We start from the raw sequence: 25,272 nt of genomic DNA, 5'->3' as shown, positions 1-25,272 counted from the left end.
CAAAGAGGATGGCTCTAGACTGTTCTCAATGGTAGCAGATGACAGAACGAGGTGTAATGGTCTCAAGTTGCAGTGGGGGAGGTTTAGATTGGATATTAGGAAAAACTTTTTCACTAAGAGGGTGGTGAAACACTGGAATGCGTTACCTAGGGAGGTGGTAGAATCTCCTTCCTTAGAGGTTTTTAAGGTCAGGCTTGACAAAGCCCTGGCTGGGATGATTTAACTGGGAATTGGTCCTGCTTTGAGCAGGGGGTTGGACTAGATGACCTTCTGGGGTCCCTTCCAACCCTGATATTCTATGATTCTATGATTCTATGATAATACAACAGCTAGCAAGGCCAACTGAGCACTGATAGAGATATCATTAAACTAATATTATTTCATGCATGCTTAAGTCCCACATGACGGAATTAGCCATTTTAATGGGGGAGACCCTCAAAAATAGCTGACTTGGTTGTACTTTATCAGCAGTGGCACTGAGTATTGGATCAGAGTTTGACACCTACTGGCTGCAGGTGATTTTCTGGTTATTTCAATTCCTGCTACTCGCAGCAGGTATTGCTGAGGGGAATTGCAAAAGGAGCCTGTCATAAATATAAAGGGAAAAGTAACCACCTTTCTGTCCACAGTGCTATAAAATCCCTCCTGGCCAGAGGCAAAACCCTTTCACCTGTAAAGGGTTAAGAAGCTAAGATAACCTCGCTGGCACCTGACCAAAATGACCAATGAGGAGACAAGTTACTTTCAAAGCTGGAGTTGGGGGGAACAAAAGATCTGTCTGTCAGTGTGATGCTTTTGCCGGGAACAGATCAGGAATGCTCTTCAGAACTCCTGTAAAAAGTTAGTAAGCAATCTAGCTAGAAATGCATTACATTTCCTTTTGTTAAATGGCTGGTAAAATAGGTTGTGCTGAATGGAATGTATATTCCTGTTTTTGTGTCTTTTTGTAACTTAAGATTTTGCCTAGAGGGATTCTTTATGTTTTGAATCTGATTACCCTGTAAGGTATTTACCATCCTGATTTTACAGAGGTGATTCTTTTACTTTTTCTTTAATTAAAATTCTTCTTTTAAGAACCTGATTGCTTTTTCATTGTTCTTAAGATCCAAGGGTTTGGGTCTGTGTTCACCTATGCAAATTGGTGAGGATTTTTATCAAGCCTTCCCCAGGAAAGGGGGTGTAGGGCTTGGGGGGATCTTTTGGGGGAAGACGTCTCCAAGTGGGATCTTTCCCAGTTCTTTGTTTAACACGCTTGGTGGTGGCAGTATAGGGTTCAAGGACAAGGCAAAGTTTGTACCTTGAGGAAGTTTTTAACCTAAGCTGGTAAGAATAAGCTTAGGGGGTCTTTCATGCAGGTCCCCACATCTGTACCCTAGAGTTCAGAGTGGGGAAGGAACCTTGACAGAGCCTCTCTGGGGAATTTTGTGGATGGAGAAGTGGTGTAAAGGCAAAACAATAATGCACATCTCACTAGCATATCTTATCAGTTCCTCACTTGTTTAACACACAAATACATCATTTCTCTCCAATGCGAGAATTCATTAGCAATAGGAACAGTTTAAGGCAGCTATTAGGAGTAAGCGTTCGATTGAGTTGTGAAAATAATAAAGGACTGCTTAAAAACTTGTATACTTTTTATTATTTTAAAGGGAAAGTATAAGATAAATAAAATAATGATCATGTCTCATCATTAAATTATTTAGAAGAAAACAAAGTTTTCTTCATTCTCATGTCTCAGCTGGTGGTTTAGAGACATGAAAATGATTACAGAGGATAAGCAATCCATAGAGAGAGGATGCCGCATCTTCTATATGGGTTATTTCCTTAGTAGGTGGTCTAGGAGGACAGAACCCCCTAGAAGCCAATGAAACTGCAATTGTTGGTGGCTGTTGCCCTCTCCCATGGGGAGAGATCCCATTCAATATATCTGGAAGCTATCAGAAAGGCTGGATTTAGGCACAGATTGGGTAGCACATCAAAAGTGGCGGCTAGGTCATGGTTTCTCCAAAGCACTTTACCCATGGGCCTGGATACAAAAGGAAATTGACTAGCACTTTGCTCCCCCATCCCTATCTCTTCACCCCTTCTCTCTTTCCCCTATTTGAATTCCTTCCTCTTCTTCTCTCCCTCCCCTGAACTGAAATAACAAGAGTAATTGGCATGATTATAAACTCTGCAGACAACCCTACTGAATGTTCCTTAAGCAAATTGTAAGCATTACTTTAATAGAGAGTAGTTTTCCATTTAATTTTAGGAAGTCTTGTAAAACTGAAAACAAGGTAAACGCATGCTTTGTCAATCTTGATTAACAATTCAGTTATGCAAAACTACCCAAATTAATTCTATATTAAATTTCAACATTCATTATCAAATAGCACATAAGCAAGAGGAAATCAAAATCAGGCACCACCAACAGAATCAGACTTTTAAAAAGCAAAGACATTATATAGGGTTTTATTTAGCTCTAATTCTAAGCCCCTAGTTCTCATGATTGCAAGAAGTTAGAAACCAGTGTCATTTAGAGTTGTCATAAATATAAAGGGAAGGGTAAACACCTTTAAAATCCCTCCTGGCCAGAGGAAAAGCCCTTTCACCTGTAAAGGGTTAAGAAGCTAGGATAACCTCGCTGGCACCTGACCACAATGACCAATGAGGAGACAAGATACTTTCAAAGCTGGAGGCGGGGAGAAACAAAGGCTCTGTCTGTCTGTGTGATGCTTTTGCCGGGGACAGAACAGGAATGGAGTCTTAGAACTTAGTAAGTAATCTAGCTAGATATGCGTTAGATTCTGATTTCTTTAAATGGCTGAGAAAATATGCTGTGCTGAATGGAATCCTAGAATCCTAGAATATCAGGGTTGGAAGGGACCTCAGGAGGTCATCTAGTCCAACCCCCTGCTCAAAGCAGGACCAATCCCCAATTAAATCATCCCAGCCAGGGCTTTGTCAAGCCTGACCTTAAAAACTTCTAAGGAAGGAGATTCTACCACCTCCCTAGGTAACGCATTCCAGTGTTTCACCACCCTCTTAGTGAACTGCAACTTGAGACCATTACTCCTTGTCCTGTCCTCTTCCACCACTGAGAATAGTCTAGAACCATCCTCTCTGGAACCACCTCGCAGGTAGTTGATAGCAGCTATCAAATCCCCCCTCATTCTTCTCTTCTGCAGACTAAACAATCCCAGTTCCCTCAGCCTCTCCTCATAAGTCATGTGTTCCAGACCCCTAATCATTTTTGTTGCCCTTCGCTGGACTCTCTCCAATTTATCCACATCCTTCTTGTAGTGTGGGGCCCAAAACTGGACACAGTACTCCAGATGAGGCCTCACCAATGTTGAATAGAGGGGGACGATCATGTCCCTCGATCTGCTCGCTATGCCCCTACTTATACATCCCAAAATGCCATTGGCCTTCTTGGCAACAAGGGCACACTGCTGACTCATATCCAGCTTCTCGTCCACTGTCACCCCTAGGTCCTTTTCCACAGAACTGCTGCCTAGCCATTCGGTCCCTAGTCTGTAGCTGTGCATTGGGTTCTTCTGTCCTAAGTGCAGGACCCTGCACTTATCCTTATTGAACCTCATCAGATTTCTTTTGGCCCAATCCTCCAATTTGTCTAGATCCCTCTGTATCCTATCCCTGCCCTCCAGCATATCTACCACTCCTCCCAGTTTAGTATCATCCGCAAATTTGCTGAGTGCGCAATCCACACCATCCTCCAGATCATTTATGAAGATATTGAACAAAACCGGCCCCAGGAACGACCCCTGGGGCACTCCACTTGACACCGGCTGCCAACTAGACATGGAGCCACTGATCACTACCCGTTGAGCCCGACAATCTAGCCAACTTTCTAGCCACCTTATAGTGCATTCATCCAGCCCATACTTCTTTAACTTGCTGACAAGAATACTGTGGGAAACTGTGTCAAAAGCTTTGCTAAAGTCAAGAAACAATACATCCACTGCTTTCCCTTCATCCACAAAACCAGTAATCTCATCATAGAAGGCGATTAGATTAGTCAGGCATGACCTTCCCTTGGTGAATCCATGCTGACTGTTCCTGATCACTTTCCTCTCATGTAAGTGCTTCAGGATTTATTCTTTGAGGACCTGCTCCATGATTTTTCCAGGGACTGAGGTGAGGCTGACTGGCCTGTAGTTCCCAGGATCCTCCTTCTTCCCTTTTTTAAAGATTGGCACTACATTAGCCTTTTTCCAGTCATCCGGGACTTCCCCCGTTCGCCACGAGTTTTCAAAGATAATGGCCAATGGCTCTGCAATCACAGCCGCCAATTCCTTTAGCACCCTCGGATGCAACTCGTCTGGCCCCATGGACTTGTGCACATCCAGCTTTTCTAAATAGTCCCTAACCACCTCTTTCTCCACAGAGGGCTGGCCATCTATTCCCCATGTTGTGATGCCCAGCGCAGCAGTCTGGGAGCTGACCTCCTGGATATTCCTGTCTTTGTGTCTTTCTGTAACTTAAGGTTTTGCCTAGAGGGATTCTCTGTGTTTTGAATCTGATTACCCTGTAAGGTATTTACCATCCTGATTTTACAGAGGTGATTCTTTTTACTTTTTCTTCTATTAAAATCCTTCTTTTAAGAAACTGAACGCTTTTTCATTGTTCTTACGATCCAAGGGTTTGGGTCTGTGGTCACTTATGCAAATTGGTGAGGATTTTTATCAAGCCTTCCCCAGGAACGGGGGTGCAAGGTTTTGGTGAGGATTTTGGGGGGAAAGACGTTTCCAAACGGGCTCTTTCCTAATAAAATAAAACCGGTTAGACGTTTGGTGGTAGCAGCGAAAGTCCAAGGACAAAAGGTAAAATAGTTTGTACCTTGGGGAAGTTTTAAGCTAAGCTGGTAAAAGTAAGCTTAGGAGGTTTTCATGGAGGTCCCCACATCTGTACCCTAGAGTTCAGAGTGGGGAAGGAACGTTGACAAGAGTACTTTCCAAAATATTAGCTTTCTCCTGTCACTTCAGTACCTACAAATCACATGTAAATGGTAAGCCAGTTGAGGATTTGAAATCCTTAAATGGGTAAAAGACATTGGGCCAGATCCTCACAAGCTGTATATTGGAGTAGTTCCAGTCTCCTAAGTAAAACTACACCTGTGTGCACCAGCTGAGAATCTGGCTCAACTACAAACACACAATAAACTGGAATTAAAAAAAAAAAGTCTGTTAATGACAATAATCCTTCTTCATTTGCAATGGTAGGCATATTTCGGTGGGCAATGCCGTATAGTCCCTGGTCCTGCAAACAATTACACATGTGCACCTTAGCTACATTAGTACTCCCATTGAGTTCAATGAGACCATTCACATATGTAAAGTTGAGCCTGTCTGCACTATAACTGGGTTATAGTATATGCTTGTCCATGGGAGTGTGGCACTACTTTTTCTTATTGATGTATGACAGCCAGCTTATTATTTTTCCCCCAAGAAATATATTTGTGCCCTCCTTTTCTCACTCTGAACTGCCTTTCTACAGAGGTCGAGATACACAAAGCATATTTTAACTGTGGTCTACTAATGTTAAACCTGCAGAAGACAGAAAGTACAATTTTCCAACCCCAACACTGAATATGTGAGTTGATGATTTTTACCCACTCTTCACAGTACAAGAGTCCATATTAATTCATGGCTTTTGTTGCGTTTTTACAAAACCTCAGGTGTGCGCCAAGGATTTATTCTGACCCTGGCAATATTCTGTCAAGCTATCAGTTGGATATTAGGACTTGCTGCACCACACATCGGAATCAAGGTTAGACAAAAGTGTTCACCAACCAAGTCTACATTGACGATGCTGCCTTGCTTGTGGAGAAGTCGGAGAATTTCAGTACCCACCCTCCAAGCTCTCCCCGTTACAACCCGCATTATGGGGTTGAATGTCTCATGGCAGAAGATCAAGGTCTAGAACTCTGGAGCTGAGCCACCAAAACCCCTGGTTCAGGTGGGATCGAGTATCGTGGAGAGCACTGACAAGTTTATTTACCTAGGCTGCAAGCAAGTTCCAATGGTCACAGCAAACCAGACATTCTTTGATGAATATGTCTCACCACCTCCTGCATGAAGTTCATGTCCTACCTATGGATGCAAAAAATGTCTTTGCACGGAGACAGAATTCAGGATCTATCAAACCTGTGTACTACCTATATTATTATATGGGTGAGAAACCTGGACCCTCTTACAGGCAGACTTGGAGCAGTTAGAGGCATTCCATATGCATGGTCCGCAACAAATCCTGAACATAAAGTAAATATTTGTCAACCTCTCAGAGATCTGCCCTTGCTTCAGTCACTCATTATATTCAAACGCAGCATTGCATGCTCTTCAGTCATGTGGTCAGGACTGACAAAAATAGCCCCCAAGTCCAACCCTTCTTCTAGTGCCAACAAGCATCTGTGCCCAAGTTCAGGAGTCTCCAACACTCCTCCTGGAGCTAGGTTATAATTCAAACAGTCTCACTCTCCTTAAATCAGGAGTCCACGGCCCTCCTCCTAGAGCTGGATTATAATTCAGGCCAGGTGCAGTCCTCCATCAACTTCTCTCAAACTGACTCCTTTTTACTCAGTCCTTTCACCTGTCAGTTTGGAGAGGTCAGCAGTCCTCCTGGTGCTGCTAGTCTCCCTCATGCTGGAGAAAACAGCATATATGCGGCCCTCCTTCCCAGAGCTCCTCCTGATAGTCTGGGCAGGGCCGTCCTTAGGCATACGCAGCATACACAGTTGCGTAGGGCACTCGAAATTTTGGGGCACCATTCCCCTCGCTGGCCGCGGCTGGAATCCTCTCTTCTGCGGCCCTCCTCCGCGCTGGGCCGGTGAGCTTCTCCCCGCCCCCAACCACATCCCCTCCCTCACTCACTCCTCAGTCTCAGCTCCAGCCTCTGGCTCTGCTGCCCCAGCCCAGGGGAGCCCAGAGCAGTGCAGCGGGTCACTGGCGGTGCGGTGACCAGGGCCACCACCGCCCAAAGCGGAGTCCCTCCCTAGACCCTGCCTGCCTGCGCCGCTCGATCTCCAGCAGGGGCCGGGCCAGGCCAGGAGGAGCGAAACTTCCACATGAGTCAGCAGGGGGTTGGGGAGTGGGGGGAAGGAGAGTTGGGCTGAGAGGGGGCGGGAGGAAGGGAGGGAGAGGGAGACTTAAAGTGACAGTGCGCTCACCGTCTCTCACATATACTGTCTCCCTCACACACAGACTGGCTCTCACCCCCACATACACTCTGCCTCTCACAAGTCACAGTTCCCCAGTACAGATTGTCATACACACAGCCTCACACTCTGTCACACAGTCTCCCAACACACAGCCACACGCACACTGGCTCTTTGTTGGGCTCTCTCTCACACACACACGTGCACACACACACTTATTGTTGTTGTTGTTATTACTGCTTGGTACTTCCTGTCAAAATGCTTGTGGTGAGCCAGGAGTGGCAAGGGGCTGCAGGAGGGCCGTGGGCTCTGGCAAGATGCAGCCCCCATGTGACAGCGCGAAGCCTGCCTTGAGCCACTGCCGCAGCATCTGCTGTGTACGAAGCTTGGTATGTGTCAGCAATGGGGGGGTAGGGTTCTGGGGGTCCTGGGTGGTGGCTGTGCCCCCTCGACACACTGGGATCAGCGGCGCTGGCTGGGGACCACCTTCAGTAGAGCATAGGGGCATCAGTTTAATAATACTGTGTAGGGCCCCATAAATCCTAAGGATGGCCAGGAGTCTGGGACAGAGGGGAGCCTTGCTCCCCCTGCACTCCAAAGCTCCTGGTCTGGGCTCTTAGAGGAATGGTAGCGTGAGTCCCATTCCCCCCCTCACCAAAGCACTAATTGAGACCACTCCCTGGGATCACTTTCTCCCTCCCAGTATCTGCCTCTGTCCCTTCCTAGGGCTTGTGTATATCCAAACTCCCAAAACTTTAAAGGACCATGCCATGGAATAGGAGGTTGGCTGACTCCTACTACCTTTAAAGGGATAGACCACTCCTGTAAAAAGGTCCTGGTGTAGTCTGAGGCTCCAACATGCTACCACAATATCAATAATACGACAAATACAAATATTGTTCAAATGAACCCATTTGTCCTTGAATGACATTTTTCAACTTAAAGACCTGATGATACATCTGTTTGGTTCCAGATCAACCCTGGAATGCTGAACGTTGCTCCCTGAAAGCTACAAATCTGTGTATTTGTTTTGCAATGTGACCTTCAGTCTCCAGAACAAGGAATAAGCACAGAGCCTTCATTCTTCAAGGGTGAGGAACTCTTCTTTTTCTTTAAACGTTTTATTTAACAAACAAAGCATCTTGAGCTCTGTTCAAATACACTTAGATAAGATTAGACTAGAAAAATGTGAAGTTTTATGAAAAAAGAAGGAAGGACAGGGCTTTTGCAACCTACGATCAATTGTCAGCAAGAGGGAAGACTGATTGGGATTAAATTTAAACAGCCCTGGTAAAAAGCTTTCCACCCACATGAGAGAAAAAAAATGTTGTGCACCACCTAACGGAGCAAGGAAAGAGCAAGGAAACAGAAACCAGGGGGTTATTTTTATTTATTTGCTCACGCTTTTAAGACTCAGTCCTGCAGTTTTTACTCAAGCAAAAAGCTCCATATAACATGGCACATCACCACAGGGGCACATCCTACTGTCTGCCCTAAGGATTAGCTCCTCCAGTGGTGCCTCTTTTGGTGGTACCTCTCCTGACATTGTCTTTCTGTAGACCCGTGTCACTCCAGAAACCTCAGTGTCCTCTTCATAGCTCCAGCCATGTCACCAACTGTGTTTTCCCCTTCCAGGGGTGGGTATCACTGTCCTTAGGCTAGCCACTTCCCCAGTGGCTGGTGGAGGGGACCCAGACCTACCCACTACTCCAGATCCCAGCCCAGGGACTCTATAGATGGCAGCCTCCTGCTACATCTCTAACGTCTCTACACACTGCTACAATTCCTTGGGCCTCTTCCCCACAGCATCAGTACCTTCTTCGCCATCACCTCAGGGCCTTCAGCTGTCCAGTCTCAGTAGACAGCCAGGAGTTCCCTCTTGCTCCCCTGATCCCTGCTAGCAGCTGCTCTGTCCAAGGCACTTACAGTTCTCTCAACCCCCCGAGACATAGTCCTCATAGAATCATAGAATATCAGGGTTGGAAGGGACCCCAGAAGGTCATCTAGTCCAACCCCCTGCTCGAAGCAGGACCAATTCCCAGTTAAATCATCCCAGCCAGGGCTTTGTCAAGCCTGACCTTAAAAACCACTCCTCCCAGTTTAGTATCATCCGCAAATTTGCTGAGAGTGCAATCCACACCATCCTCCAGATCATTTATGAAGATATTGAACAAAACCGGCCCCAGGACCGACCCTTGGGGCACTCCACTTGATACCGGCTGCCAACTAGACATGGAGCCATTGATCACTACCCGTTGAGCCCGACAATCTAGCCAGCTTTCTACCCACCTTATAGTGCATTCATCCAGCCCATACTTCTTTAACTTGCTGACAAGAATACTGTGGGAGACCGTGTCAAAAGCTTTGCTAAAGTCAAGAAACAATACATCCACTGCTTTCCCTTCATCCACAGAACCAGTAATCTCATCATAAAAGGCGATTAGATTAGTCAGGCATGACCTTCCCTTGGTGAATCCATGCTGGCTGTTCCTGATCACTTTCCTCTCATGTAAGTGTTTCAGAATTGATTCTTTGAGGACCTGCTCCATGATTTTTCCAGGGACTCCCTAAGTGCCTAGCAGCCACTGACTACCTCTGGCACTGCAGCTCCTTTTATGTGAGGCCCCTGGGCCCTGATTGGCTGCTCCTTTCAGCCTCTCTCTCTTTGGCTGTTTCCCTTGTAGCCACTCTAGGCCCTGTGGAGGACTCACCTCCGTTGCTCCACTGTAGGGCAGGGCATGGTTAATCCCTTCTACAGCTGTGTGGGGTTAACACCCCATCAGACTCCCATGGAATAATGTTCAAGGATTCATGTCAGGAACATGGACAGAGAGCTAGGCTTAACTATGTGGAACGGATAAAAGGAAGAAGATTTGTGTGATGCTCTGTATCCCAAAGCAACACCTTGGCACCCCTATATTTACCACGGTCATATAATTATGATATGTTCGCACAAAGTATGCCTTGTGAGGTATCATTTTAAAAGTCTTGATCTGTTGAACATTAATATCCTGTTGGATTATATACGCTATAATTGTATGCAAAGTTATGAAGTTTTGCTATGTGTGTGTTACTGAAATATGTTGTAAGATTGGAAACACCTACAACCAGCCTTTCAGGTACAACAATGGAGAAACCAGACAGCGTGAATGGCCCATTAAGGGGAATCCACGCTACCAAGGACTATACAATGAAGACTTCTTAGAGGTCGCACAGACAATGGACACTGCTTGACTCACCTCATAGCAAAAGATCTTTTCAGCAAGCTGGAAGAACCTATAAAAGTGGGGAAGTGACTTCATCATTTGTCCTCACTCCCCTCACAACTCAACACCTGGGAACATGTCTGGAGAACAAACACTTTGAATGGGGGAGGTTGTCACAGGCTGGAAAGGAGAATCCCAGCTTGTGTATTAAGGAACTATACCATCAGGGTGAGACTGCTTGATTCAAATCCTGTCTAGTTTACAGAACTCAGATTGCGATTTTACTTTTTTTTTTTTTAGGTAACGAACTTTGATCTGTACACTTACTACTTATAATCACTTAAAATCTATATTTTTGTAGTTAATAAATCTTTTTTACATTTTACCTAAAACAGTGAGTTTTGGTTGAAGTGCAAAGGGAAGCGCTAGTGCATGTCCTCTCCAAGGTGAAAGAGGGGCAGACTGGGTAATAAAATTACACTGGTCAGGCTTCTGACCAGGGCAAGACAGTACAGCTTTGGAGTCCTAGGCTGGGGAGTTGTGGGAATTGGCTGAAGCCTCTCTATCATTGGTTCATGAGTGGCTGGCAAAAGGATTCATGTACCTCAGTTGGGTGTGTCCCTGTCGTGGATGTCTGTGTAAGTGCAGTACCTGGAGGGGTTTGCAGCTTGCCACAGCATCACAGTGTAAGAGGGAATCCAGGTTGGTAAGACAGAGGGCTCAGCTGTACCCCAGCTTCAGGTTTCACCCCGGGGAACCTGTCACAATTTGGCAGGGTATTGTAATGACGGGAAGGAACGATTGGAAACTAGCATGTGATTCCTTTATTAACCAATAACACTTATTAACCCAAAACTCAATAACATGAGAAGTTTTTGAATATGCATCCTTCCCTGACTAACAACTCTGTATATATGGAGGTAAAGACCTAATGGCCAATGTTTAAGTCTATAATGATTTTTATAATTTTATGATTTCCTACCCTGGTAAAAGGCCTGCAACTGTATAATGCAGCATACTGTATGCAAAAGTTGACATTACCTCTGTGTTTTGTGACAAAGTTCCTGCTCTGCCTTTGTGGGTCTTGCCCTTATTGGCGGATTTGCTCACCTTGGAGCTTCACGGCAGCCCTCAGCTTGGCCGTTTTTCTGAACCCACAGTCCAGGTCAACTCCTCCTGTGTCTGACCAGGATTTGGTGGGAACCCGGGCCCACCCTCTACTCCGGGTTCCAGCCCAGGACCCTGTGGAATGCAGCTGTCTAGAGTGCCTCTTAGAACAGCTGTGCGATAGCTACAACTCCCTCAGCTACTTCCCCATGGCCTCCTCCCAACACCTTCTTTATCCTCACCATAGGCCCTTCCTCCTGGTGTCTGATAATGCTTGTACACCTCAGTCCTCCAACAGTCCGCGTTCTCGCTCTCAGCTCCTAGTGCCTCTTGCTCCCAGCTCCTCACACGCACACCACAAACTGAAGTGAGCTCCTTTCTAAAACCCAGGTGCCCTGATTAGCCTGCCTTAATTGATTCTAGCAGTTTCTTGATTGGCTGCAGGTGTTCTAATCAGCCGGTCTTAATTGTCTCCAGAAGGTTCCTGATTGTTCTGGAACCTTCCCTGTTACCTTACCCAGGGAAAAGGGACCTACTTAGCCTGGGGCTAATATATCTGCCTTCCATTACTCTCCTATAGCCATCTGGCCTGACCCTGTCACAGTTTATACTAGGAATTGACTTTCTGTTGATTTAGATGTACAAAGGATTCATTCAAAGTCATTTCTGTGGACAGAACAGTGCAGAGCACCTTGATAATACAACCTACCATTCTATAAGTCTGTAAAATCGGATTACTAGAGGATGCTACAATTTCAGGAATGTATGGAAGTAATCTGCTCAAAACTAGAACAAACATCTACAACCAGAAATCTGTCTTTGTTATGGGGGCAAACCTGAATATAAAATGTCAGACACAAAACATATATCTCAGAAAGGGAAATGTGAGCCTAATTTAAAAGAGGCAGCTTAAGGAACTGACGCTAGAGTTTAGATGACTTTCTCAAGGGAGAGATGATATAGGGTGAATCAAAGTACTTCATCATTCCCTACCTACGGAGAGTGCAAAATTCCACTTGCTACAATAATAAGCATTTGGGTGCCTTTTTCAGAACAAGCTAGAAAAAAAATCTTATTTTCAGGTTCAGAACAGGGTAGAAACTTCCCCTGCTAACAGACATCAAGGTTTTCATCCCCATTTTATTACATCAGGCAATGATGCCCATTGTAGCACAGTTTTAATGCCAAGATAGATACATAAGTAGGATACAGCAATCACCACAAGCCAGCTATGAAAATTTACCAGCCCTAGCACAAAATCTTCTCACTTTATCCCCCCATTTGCCATGATGATTAACAATGTAAAACAAAAACAAAACAAAAAAAACAGTAAATGATATTTTGATATTTGATTCATCCATTAAGAAAAGTTATGTTTAACAAAAAAATTAAGAGAGTTTCACAAAATTCCACCAATTAAATAACTGGCTAAAATGAAATTTGGGAAACCAGAATTAAAAATTTCAATACAGTATACTTTTTCCAAGATGGAAACCAGTGGAGGGTTACTGCCAGAATTATCACTAGGAGCTCAAACTTATAGTCAAAATTTATGCAAACACATTTTCCAGATAAACTAGTAGTAAATTTGATAGAAACAGTATATAAAAGAAAATTCTAGTCAGCTATTTTAAGCTGTTGCATAATTTTCTACACAAGTGGATAGCACTTCCCTCTTAATGCAAATAAATACAGAAGGCAAGACAAAAAGGACACATCAAAATGACTTCTAAATGGTTAGAGGTGCAGAATAATGATGAGAGAAGAAATCTAGGAATTATTGTAGCCTTCAGCCCAATACCCAATTGCAGTGAAAAAAGCAAATATGGTGGCAGAGTACATCAGATAGGTCACGAGAGTTTTTAAGTACAGGGGTAGGAAGACAAAGATCTTTTTGAAGGGAACAGACACAAATAGAACTGAGGAATATGTGACAGGATTGTCACTAAATATCCTAATCGTGTTACAGGTTTAAATTTTTATTTAATTACAAACACATGTGTCATATGTTCTAAGGTTGCCCCAGTTAGAATTTTGGGATGCCTTATTAGACTGTTAATATAATGAGACGTAGGATAATAAAGCAATGACAAAATGTCTGACCTGTGAAAAGAGCCCCATCTAATTCAAATGCAAGAAATCTTGGATTCCTTACTAAACTCATCATTAGATGCTCCTTGCTGTATTGTTTATATCAGTATCTTTTTTTAAAAAATTATATTATTCTTTGTTTAACCCTATGTTACCCTTCTCTTATAATGTCACATGGGTAAGATCACACTCTGTTGTGTTTTATTTTTCAATTTAGTTTTATTCTCCCCATTCCTTCTATTTTTTAAGAGCTGTTGGGACACTGCACATATGGCTCTTTTGACAATGACACCTTGCCTTTTTGCAGTACCTCCCCTTCTATGCTCCTCTCCCTTCCTCCAAGATCGCCCTGTCCAGTGTAGCAGTTCTGCCATCAAAAAGGCCTGAAACTGCCATTGTTCTCTTTTTTTTTTTTGCACAAAGTACATAGCTCCCACCGAGTCCTAAATCTGTTTTGACAGTCTAGCCCATCAGATGCTGTGATGTGCTCTCATGCTGCACTTTGTTATTCCTTTGTGACCTTAATGGATCTTTTCAAGCCTTTCAGTTCTTGGGTTTTCAGGTACAACCAGACTCGTCCTTTAAAAGAGCACACAGTCCTCTACAGATCACTGTTGCTGGTATCACAGGCATTGTACTCCAAAATACAAACTTTCAAGCATGTGCTAGAATATCTAGTACAGGTTTCTGAATTGGCCATGCACTCCCTGAAATATAACTTAAAAAAAATCAAATAGGACAAGTGTAGAGTGCCTTTAGCTCATTACCAGCAAGAATGAGCATCTTGAAATCACTACACAAACACACACACACACACACACAAAATGTGATTTTCCTACATATAGAGTGAACCATATTTTTCTTACTACTTACAAGATGACAGCTATTGAAGTAGAAGTAGTGACATGCTGGAAAGATTGGAACACTGTCGAAATGCCTACTCCCAGTAGTATGAATGCCAAAATATTCATATCGAACATATGTTCGATTTTATTTGCACTGGAAATAAAAAAAATAATTTGCTGCAGGAATTTTATATTTTGTGAACTCCCTGGTGAGAATGTTATGAAAAGGAAAGGAAAAGAGCTAAAGTTCTACACAAGAATAGGTTATAAGGGAAAAAGATGCCTACAGCTACTTTTCAATGTGAAAATATTTTAAATTCTCTAATGGTAATATTACCAATATTGTATTTCAGTTTGTTCTTAGGACACATAGGATTGCTGTACATGAATGCAAAGATATTTTAACGAATAGCAATATGCTTAAATTTACTTTATTTTATCATTCATTCCTTAGGCAAAGAGACTAAAATTAGGTTACTTACCATTAACTGGAATTCTCCTAATACAGTGATACATTGCCCCCAGATCTATAGTCTTCCAGTTGAGTGCCATTATGTGCAGATCCCCCATAACCATTAAAAAACAATTATCCAAGGAGGGAGCCACAAACTCTGATGCATGAAAGCTTATAGAGAGGCACAATGCATTTACTTGCTCAGTTCATGCTTGTTCAGGACTCAGACTCCGATTAAAAGGGGACAGAGGAATGAGGAAGGGAGAGCTGGAGTGTGTGTAAGTGTCAAGGTTCCTCCCGCACTCTGAACTCTAGGGTACAGATGTGGGGACCTGCATGAAAAGCCTCCTAAGCTTATCTTTACCAGCTTAGGTCAAAACTTCCCCAAGGTACAAAATATTCCACCCTTTGTCCTTGGATTGGCCGCTACCACCACCAAACTAATACTGGTTACTGGGGAAGAGCTGTTTGGACGCGTCTTTCCCCCCAAAATACTTCCCAAAACCTTGCACCCCACTTCCTGGACAAGGTTTGGTAAAAAAGCCTCACCAATTTGCCTAGGTGACTACAGACCCAGACCCTTGGATCTTAAGAACAATGAACTATCCTCCCAACACTTGCACCCCCCCTTTCCTGGGAAATGTTGGATAAAAAGCCTCACCAATTTGCATAGGTGACCACAGACCCAAACCCTTGGATCTGAGAACAATGAAAAAGCATTCAGTTTTCTTACAAGAAGACTTTTAATAAAAATAGAAGTAAATAGAAATAAAGAATTCCCCCCTGTAAAATCAGGATGGTAGATATCTTACAGGGTAATTAGATTCAAAAACATAGAGAACCCCTCTAGGCAAAACCTTAAGTTACAAAAAAGATACACAGACAGAATTAGTTATTCTATTCAACACAATTCTTTTCTCAGCCATTTAAAGAAATCATAATCTAACACATGCCTAGCTAGATTACTTACTAAAAGTTCTAAGACTCCATTCCTGGTCTATCCCCGGCAGAAAACCAGTATATAGACAGACACACAGACCCTTTGTTTCTCTCCCTCCTCCCAGCTTTTGAAAGTATCTTGTCTCCTCATTGGTCATTTTGGTCAGGTGCCAGCGAGGTTACCTTTAGCTTCTTAACCCTTTACAGGTGAGAGGAGCTTTCCCCTGGCCAGGAGGGATTTCAAAGGGGTTTACCCTTCCCTTTATTTATGACAGTAAGCAATCTATTCTGAGCATTCCAGTAACTGTAAGTAAATTATGTTTTAGTTTCCAGAAAGTTGCCTTCAGGGTGCAGGAGACTAACTAGCAATGGGTTTCCTTCTCAGGAGGAAACTGTTGAGTAGCTAGTAGATGAGAGACTGTAGCATTGCTTTCCTGATGCAAGGAACTCATCTATTTTATAAATTCAAAAAGTAGTGCTCATTGAAGGCACAAGCCAAGCCCCAAGTGGTCCTCTAGAGTGTTTGGCAGTGGAAACAAAACATGATTGACGCAAAATATAGAAGTTGCTACTGCCCTAGATTAATAAACCATGCCAGAATCTTAAGACAAGAAAATCAGAGCAAGAATGGAGCAGTTAGGGCCATATGCTTCCTTATACCGTTATACCTTTATTCTCCATGCACATAGGAATTGATCCAAAGTCACTGAAATCCAGTGGCATCTTTCTATTCACTTTAAAAGACTTTGGGTCAGTTGCATATTAGACATACAATACCTTTTTAGGGTAGTTGAATTTTAAAGGCTCCAGCAAACATTTGTGAAAAATCATGGGGACAGTTACATGAAGATGAATAAATATGGAGGACCAAGTTCTATTTTCAAGTTACACCCCTGTAAATCTGGAATAACTCCATTCATTTCACTGATCAACATAGATGCAGCAATATTTTCCCTCAAATTTGTTTCTTTTTGTTTGTTTTTAGTAATTCGTACTATTCCTAAATTAAGAACAATTCCATTTTGCTTGAGACACTAAAACTCAAGACACAATATTACAGAACACTAGTACAACCTGGGTAAATATCCAGTACAGTATGTTGTGACAGTGTAATTCATCTCTGTAGGACAACCTGGTACATAAGGCATTTATTTCTGTCATTATCACATAGTACTATCATTGTATGTTATTCAAAGGCTTGAGGAATCAGGTCACCAGAGCCATTTCAGAACAGGAGAGCTAAAGCTGTAGGGAAAATACTTTCCAAAAATGCTAAGTAGCATTCAGAAAGTATGCACACCGAAAGCAGGAGTCCACCATAAACGCTAGATTGTTCTATTGAACAATCCAGCGACCGTTATGTCTAAAGTTTTTTCAGAAACTCATACCAGAACAGTAGAATTTCTTCTCTGTTTACATTGGTATCTTAAAAGGACAAGTATAAAGATTTATGACTGAAGAGCAGCTGGTCCTCTGCAATGGCTGAAAAGCTTAATGTCCCTGACTTCCTACAACATCCATATTTTGTAAAACCCACAACATTTGAATGACTGTAGCACCACTACCAGAGAAACAACAGACCAGAAAACAAACATTTGACCCAATGCAGCTTCTCCATATTTTTGATCTATTCACTGTCTCACCAATGGCCTGATCCAAGACCTACTGCAGTCCATCAAAAGACCACATTTACCTCTGGTGCTATTCCATCAGAACTAGAGCTGTTTTAGAGTTGGTAAAGTGTCCACAAAATGAAACCAATTTAATGAAAAATTTCAGCAAGATTTCATGCATTTAATTCTTCATGAATTGGAAGTTTAAGAAAAACTGAAAAGCTGCTTTTATTGAAAAATCCAAACTTGTACATTTTAAAAAGTGTTCCCAAAGAAGAAGCCCCCCCTGCCTCCTTTCCACAAAGCTATGTGGCCTAATAGGTTAAGTACAGGGCTGGTCCTAAATTCTCCTACTGTCAAGGCTAAGCAATATTTTTGCACACAAATAGCATTTTAGAAACATTTAGTTGTGAGGTAGGTACATTTCTTATCACTATTAGATGACATAGCCAAGATTACACAGCAATTAGTGTCAGAACCCGGTAACTCCCAGTCCTATTCCTAATCCATCAGATTCCCCACTAGAGTCACTGAAATAGTTCACAAACCTATAAAACACTTAGAAGCCTGTCATCTTAAATCCTGTACATCTCCAGACTTCACGTATGTCAGGTAGCATTAAGCCAGATACTGGCCTCTGCTCACACCCCTTGTACAGTTCCAGTAGGTCATAAGGGGTGGAAAACTATGCTAATAAAGTAGTGGATGGAAGAACCCTGCCTCGTGTGTGACAGAATGGGAAGCAAGGCTGCAATAGGTGCCCTGCTCCACTCCCCCATAGAAACAAAACAAAGGCACTCCACTCTTGCCCTTCCCACCACCACATGACCAAGCACAGTGACTACAGGGCACTAGAGCTTCAGTAACCTCCAGGCACAAGTTGAAGGTGCAGGAAAGAAACAGGGACACAGTCTACTTAGCATTTGCATGAATCTGCCAACACCACAAGCAACTCCACAAAACATGCCTGTGAAGCAAATACATATTCCATAGGTGTCCTTACCCTCCCTCCCTATTCCCTGGGGTCTACCATCACCAGGAACAATCTGACCTCTGGCACTCTGGCTTATGATGATTAAGGTCACAAACTTAGCCAAGGATTTCATCCAATTTTGATATACAGTAAGTTCCATGATATCATTTTTCTTTTGTACAGTTTCATAAAGCAATGTAAGTGTTAATATTACTTTACTTTTCCCTGTACATATGAAAATTTCTCTTGATGAAGATTATCAGCTTAATAATAAAGATTAACTAATAAAAAGGAATTTTAAAAAGTGAAAATGAGAATACAGCAAACAAAATGGAACCTATAGTTATAAGTTCATATCCCCAGAGTCTACATTTCTGCCTTTCATGAAATAAATTGAAAAATGAATTATTAACTTTAAAAAACAAGATGAAATAAGGGATCATTTTATGCTCTGACCATTTATTTCTGCTACTTTATTAGAAATTGCATATGTGTGTGTATTTGGATGACACACTGACTGAACAACGGAATTAATGGTGCAAGAGACGCTGGATTAACAACCCGGGAAAATGAAGTCATCTATTATATTAAATACACACAAAAAGGTAATAATGGTGCAAGTTTCATCATATTGTGGTACCAATGCATTTCAACCATTACCAAAAGGTCCCACTTTCTCTAAGACAGGCTGAGTGTTCATCATGCCCATTCAGCTCTTGCCCTCTCTGCTGAGCCTGCCAACAAAAATACCAACTGTGACATGGACACTTGTCCATAGGAGATCAACAACTCATTTCAGATATTGTAGCTGACCAAATGGATTTCAAACATCTTTCAGTCTCTGTCAACATGGGCAAAATTTGAAATAGTGATTTAGAGTTGACAAGTCTCATATCCTATTACCAATTCCCTGAGCCATCTATTCCTCACAGAAATTCTATGTTCCTGGTAAAAAGTATATTTGAATTCCAATTTCCTCTCAATTAGATTTAATCTACTAGAATAAGGTAATAAGGCTTCATAAAATGGATGGTCTTTGTGTAACTTCTAACAAAATTAAATATAAATGAACTGTGTAAGTAAAATCAATGGAGTATAAAATGTCTTCTTGAATTTTCCTTACAACACGTCATTCTAATCAGCTGTGAGTTCTTGCATACTGGGTAAGAAAAAATTGTACACACCACCACACAGGACACCCTCAAAAATTCTAGAACAAAGAAATACACGCACAATTTAATGAACAGAAACTTAAGAAAAAGGTTCTGCCATTGCTTAGTATAAAATACCGTATATGTGTCCACCATGGATCATAATCAACCTCAAGTACTATATCAGCCCTCTCATGGATTTGATTAACTTAAAAATTCTCCTCCACAATCGTGACTGCAATCAGTACCAAAATACAGTGAAACCACATGCAAACCCCTATTTTAAGTGATCACTTTAAATTATCCCCATGCAGTATCCAGTAGATTTTTGTATGACCTCTTGTGAAAGAACACCTCTAGCTATCGATTTTTTCTGGTCTCTTGGGTGGTTGTTTAAGCCAAGGTCTACTGTTTCCTTAATTGCAGAACAAGATTCATAAAGCAGATCATTATTTCTAATGCTCTAATGTTATTTTGGAAGTATATTCTTCTAGACTGGAATAGTGCTGAAAAGTGAGTTCAAGGCACAAATATTCTGAGCGTTTTTTCTCTCAGGTGCTTGGCTGACTGGTTCTTGCTCAAATAACTATCGTCATATGTGGGGCCAGGAGGGATTTTCCTCCATGTCAGATTGGCTTGACGCTGGGGGGGGGGGGTTCACCTTCCTCATAGTGTGTGGGTCACTTGCCAGGATTATCTGGGTATGTCCCATTTAATTATTTTCCTGGGGGGCCTTGGGCACAGGTGCACCTCAGTCTGTCCTAGTCTCTGTCCATGGTACATAATAATCTAGTCTCCTGTGGATCTCATTTACTTTGGTCTCATTTCCATTGTTGGATTTAGTGTGTGTGTGCCGGATGGTACTGGTGGCTGTGATATACGGAAGGTCAGATTTGAAGATCTGGTGGTCCCTTCTGGCCTTAAACTCTATGACCTGATGTATCTGCATGTCCAGCCAGCCAACCAATCAAATAAGACTGCATTCAAAGATGGGCATAGTGGTGACTAAGGCTTGTAGACACAATTTTTGTCAACTTTCTTTTTAATGGAAAATAAGATTTTTGTTTAAATGAAAATTTTCACAGAAAATGTCTGCTTTTTTTTAAATGTTTTGATTTTTTGCCAGAAAACTGAAACCTCCAAAACCAACATTTTTTGGCTAAAAACTGAAAAAATGTCAGTGGCTAAAAAATTCGCTGTTTTCCAACAAAGTTGAAATTTTCCACAAAAGGCCCCAAACAAACCATTTTGCAACCAGCTCTGTTGGTGACATCTCTATTGAAAGGTACATACATCTTCCTTTCAGATTTCAAAAATACTATTTGACAGAAAGAAGCACCACACAATAAAACTTACATTGGCATTCTTTACAGCATTTGCCATCCACATATGCAGGAGCAGAATTCAGTAGGCAATCAGAAAATGGGCAAATCAGTGCTTCACATTGCACAGTACCATTCTGGGAAGAAAAAAAAAGATGTTTTCATATAAAGTTTTTGTGAAATACATGAATTTAAAAGTTGCTTCTTAAATGTGAAAAACTCCTCAGCAATACCAAATTAAGTCATATTTACAATGTTTCTCTTAATTATTAGTATAAAGAAAGATTCAACCCTAGGTCTTTAAAAAATTATTACTCCAAGTAGGCTTTTTATGAGTCTGATGTGTTCATTAAGATGAAAACAGTTTTGCTTGGTAAAAAGAAATCTTAAATCATTTGGAGCATAGACATTCTGCCAATCAATTGCAAATTGGTAGATTACTGTGAAGTATAAAAGCCTCATAGAACAATTCTGTGCCTTACAATTTTCACATGAAAGACTACATTAATTTTAAAAAAGATAATATCACCATAGCTGTATGAAAAATCTGAGACAAAAACATACCACGCATTTAACACTTTATCTCAACCACAGGCATTTTATCTGACTATATCAGACTCGGTTTGTTACTGGTAGTTCCTTCTACTTACAACTTCTACTACCTAACAATAAACTGTTAAAAATTTAACTGGTAATTTCCCGCCCCCAGAAATTTGTGGAACAAAAAGACAATAAGCCTAAGAAAAACAGTTCAAGGTATTAAAGACTGCAGCACATCTATCTAGGGCTTTTGGGCCTACTCCAAAATACACGGCAGTCAATGGAAGTCTTTCCATTGATTTCTAATGGGCTTTGGATCAGGCATTTAATGAGAGTTTTAAAATGGATGTGCATTAACCAAGACATTATAATTTGGTACTTGCAAAGATACATGCAATTAATTCTGGAATTTTGGTACCTGAGGGGGTCTTTCATCCATCTTACAACAAATCCTTTTTTATTTGTGGTATAATAGGACATGCATACAGCATTGACATTTTACATTTTATTACATGTTGATCTAGATGTAACCAAAGGAGACTTAATGGAATCAGGCACAAGGGGTCCATTAAATCATCTGCTAGGAACAAAACTGTATTTATAGTATAAGAAAGAACCAGGGAATTAATTTTCCAGAGAAACAGTCTGTAATACAGTACTTGGGAAAAACTTGATGGGAAAATATATTGCTCCCAGTATAGTTCTTACTTTACCTAGCATCCTCCTAGGCATGCAAGAAAAATGGGGCAAAACTACATATACTGGTCCTGCTGAAAAAATATATAAAACATTTTTAATACACTGTGGTTAATAAAAAAGAGGTTTGCTAGCACTTGACTGTTGCTACCTTGAGGAAACTGTGAAAGTTTCATCATTATATTGTTTCATTAAAACTGTAAATAAAGAGGACACTAGGGTCCCTGAGTCTCTACTCAAATTGTAGCCATACCATGCAAGTGCAGTTCTTACAGCCGTCTGTCCAGGATTCAAATTCTCTGTAGGTGGTGCCCTTCATGGTGCAGGTCCTTTCACAATAGCACTGATCCAATTTAGTCATCCTCTGCTCAGCTCGGGACAGCTGTACACGTTTCACAAAGATAGGTTATTACATTGGTAAACAGTTTCCATATAACTAATGATCTAACTGCCCTCTACCATCTGCCCTCTACCATCCAGGATTGCACAGTGAAAAAGTACATGTGTGAAAATTCAGTCAGATGAGGACTAAGTGGTTATTGTGAAATATTAAATGATTAAGTGTTCAGCCATTACAGCAGAAAAACTGGAAGCTGAGACATGCTGCTGCTAACTTTATTCAATGATATCATGGGACTACGGATGTGAGTCGGGCAAGAAGGATCTGGCCAGTGGCTTATCATCTTTATACTCTGTGAAGCATCCATTTTGCAATACTCAAACTACTTTCAGATAATTATCAGATCACGTGCAAAACACATGAACTTGAGAGATGGGGAGGCAAGAGTCCTCGTTGATTGCAGTAAAGCTCACATTTTACATGTATAACACTTATTCCTGCACTTGAACCAGGATATTTCTGTAATTTTGTGCTCTATTGTAAACCAATGCAGTGTAACATTACAGAACCCATGTGATGTTGCACCCCAGAATGCTTTATAGAAATACGCTTATGAATGTAAATATGACATAACTGGAATGTGTTTTATGCTAGATATGCCATGTAACATATCTTTGCAAAGGTTATGTTCTACTGCATTATTCATCCTATTCGTATGCATGTATCATTTTTATATCTGAAGTTATAAGCGTTGGCTCTATGCTTGTGTTTAAAGTGTTTGCTGTAGAAAGCACCTAAGATAGATTTGGTCAACTTAGTGTGAAGGGTTATTCAAGTAATTGGGAGTACTTGGCTAGCAGTGGACCTTGACAGACACCAATCCACTTTTGAGCTTTCCTGAGAACATGTGGGCAATGGCATCGGCATGTAGAGAACTGAGTCATGCCTGGACATGTGACTTGCCCATGTGACTCCAAAGCTCCATCTTGTAGCTGTGATTCTACACAGGGGGAAGAAAGGGGTTTCCACCTACAAGAGAGAGACTATATAAGCCCCTAGAAACCCCACCATTTTGTCTTCAGCTGGCTCAAAAGATAGCGTCTTCACCCCAAACAGATGCCTGAAAGAAACTGGAACAAAGGACAGTAACTATAGGGGTGTGAGTTATTGCTGGATCCAGACTAGGAGGAAGTCTAGTCTGCAAAAGAAGCTTATTGGAACATCTCTGAGGGTGAGTTTTACCTGCATTTAGTTTCTTACTGTATTAGGCTTAGACTTGAGTGTTTTTGTTTTATTTTGCTTGGTAATTTACTTTGTTCTGTCTGTTATTACTTGGAACCACTTAAATCCTATTTTTTATATTTAATAAAATCACTTTTTAACTTATTAATTAACCCAAAGCAACTACTAATACCTTGGGGAGCAAACAGCTGTGCATATCTCTCTATCAGTGTTATAGAGGGCGAACAATTTATGAGTTTACCCTGTATAAGCTTTATACAGAGTAAAACAGATTTATTTGGAGTTTGGATCCCATTGGGAGTTGGGTACCTGGGTGTTGGAGCACTTCTGGGTGGGAGACAGGAGCACTTCTTAAGCTGTTTTCAGTTAAGCCTGCAGCTTTTGGGGGATGTGGTTCAGACCTGGGTCTGTGTTTGCAGCAGGCTGGCATGTCTGGCACAACCAGGTAAGGTACTGAAGTACCAGGCTGCCAGGGAAAATGGGCTCAGAAGTAGTTCCAGCACATCAGGTAGCAGTTCCCAAAATGGTTTCTGTGACCCAGCCTGTCACACCCAGTATTAAACCAGTGTGACAATAGTACTGCTACAGACATTTAAAGCACTGGCCTTTTTTAAACAATGGTGTAAACTGATGTATGCCCATTGGTAATTGGGTATGTTTTTGATGTGATCATCAGATAGTAGATGTAGATACTGCTTGAAAGTCCTCAGCCCCAGTACTTTCATATTTTTGATCTGTTTTTTGAACAGCTCGGGTTTAGAAAACTCTTAAACCAAAAAAATCCTGCTGCAACAAGCACTGTAAATGTGGTAACCTGTTTCATTCCAGTTTTACTGAATCCTTAGTCTGACAGATAGAGCTTGCATATTTGTAAACCCTTGTCCAGGAATTTTGATGCTATTTATTTTGACAATGTACAATGCCATGAAAACATTGAAATGTAAGAAAGCTCTTTGAACGGAACATCTGTATTTTTTGAGAGAGATCTGAATTGAAGCCTGAAAATTCCCTATGCCCCACACCATGTCTCTGAGTAACTGTTACCTTAGCTGATGTTTTGGCTAAAATGTCCTGCAGCTCCATGATTTTCTGTACAAGTCCATGGAAGTCATTACAAGTTGGGCAGGCTGGAATTACAAACACCACATTTGTCAAATTGTATATACAATAGGTTCAATCTACACAAGTCACAGCTGACAATCAGTATATTGGAGCTCAAGGTTTTAAGAGAGCTTGCAGGACAAAAAATGAAGCAAGAAGCACACCTTTGATTCTATGGTGTACGAACTAATAGACTTACTGCGATTAAGATCTGGGCACTGAGAAATAAATCCTTGAGGCATGACAAGTAGCTGCACATCTTGCATTATGCCCTGTGTGCAAGTACAGATAGAAAAGAAAGAAGAGCGTGCATTATTTTTACTGTCAAAATAATATTCCACAGCAATGTTCACCACATAAAACATTAGAGCTCACACAGAAAAACTGCATGAAAAGAAAAACTGCATGAAAAAACCACTATTTATGAATACAGTACTTCTTATTTGCATCCACTGTGGTGATGGGAGAGCAAAGAGTAAATAAAATAGATAGCTGT

At 41.6% G+C, this 25,272-nt stretch overlaps 1 protein-coding gene across 2 annotated transcripts in view; it reads right to left on the bottom strand.

The window, feature by feature from the left end:
* NELL2 (neural EGFL like 2) overlaps positions 1 to 25,272 on the bottom strand; it is a 238,004-nt gene that overhangs the window by 153,373 nt on the left and 59,359 nt on the right. For both annotated transcript variants that reach the window (XM_073327999.1, XM_073328000.2), the window contains exons 6-9: positions 24,976 to 25,048; positions 24,720 to 24,802; positions 22,347 to 22,475; positions 20,892 to 20,994 (exon numbers count right to left, since the gene is read on the bottom strand). In XM_073327999.1, the coding sequence (XP_073184100.1) occupies positions 20,892 to 20,994; positions 22,347 to 22,475; positions 24,720 to 24,802; positions 24,976 to 25,048 (388 nt within the window). The remainder of the gene's footprint in view (positions 1 to 20,891; positions 20,995 to 22,346; positions 22,476 to 24,719; positions 24,803 to 24,975; positions 25,049 to 25,272) is intronic.

This window comes from Lepidochelys kempii, chromosome 1 (genome assembly GCF_965140285.1).
Source record: "Lepidochelys kempii isolate rLepKem1 chromosome 1, rLepKem1.hap1, whole genome shotgun sequence".
In the NCBI taxonomy this organism is placed as follows: Eukaryota; Metazoa; Chordata; order Testudines; family Cheloniidae; genus Lepidochelys; species Lepidochelys kempii.
Note: the sequence above shows the minus strand (reverse complement) of the source record. Positions and strands in the feature narration are given on the sequence as shown.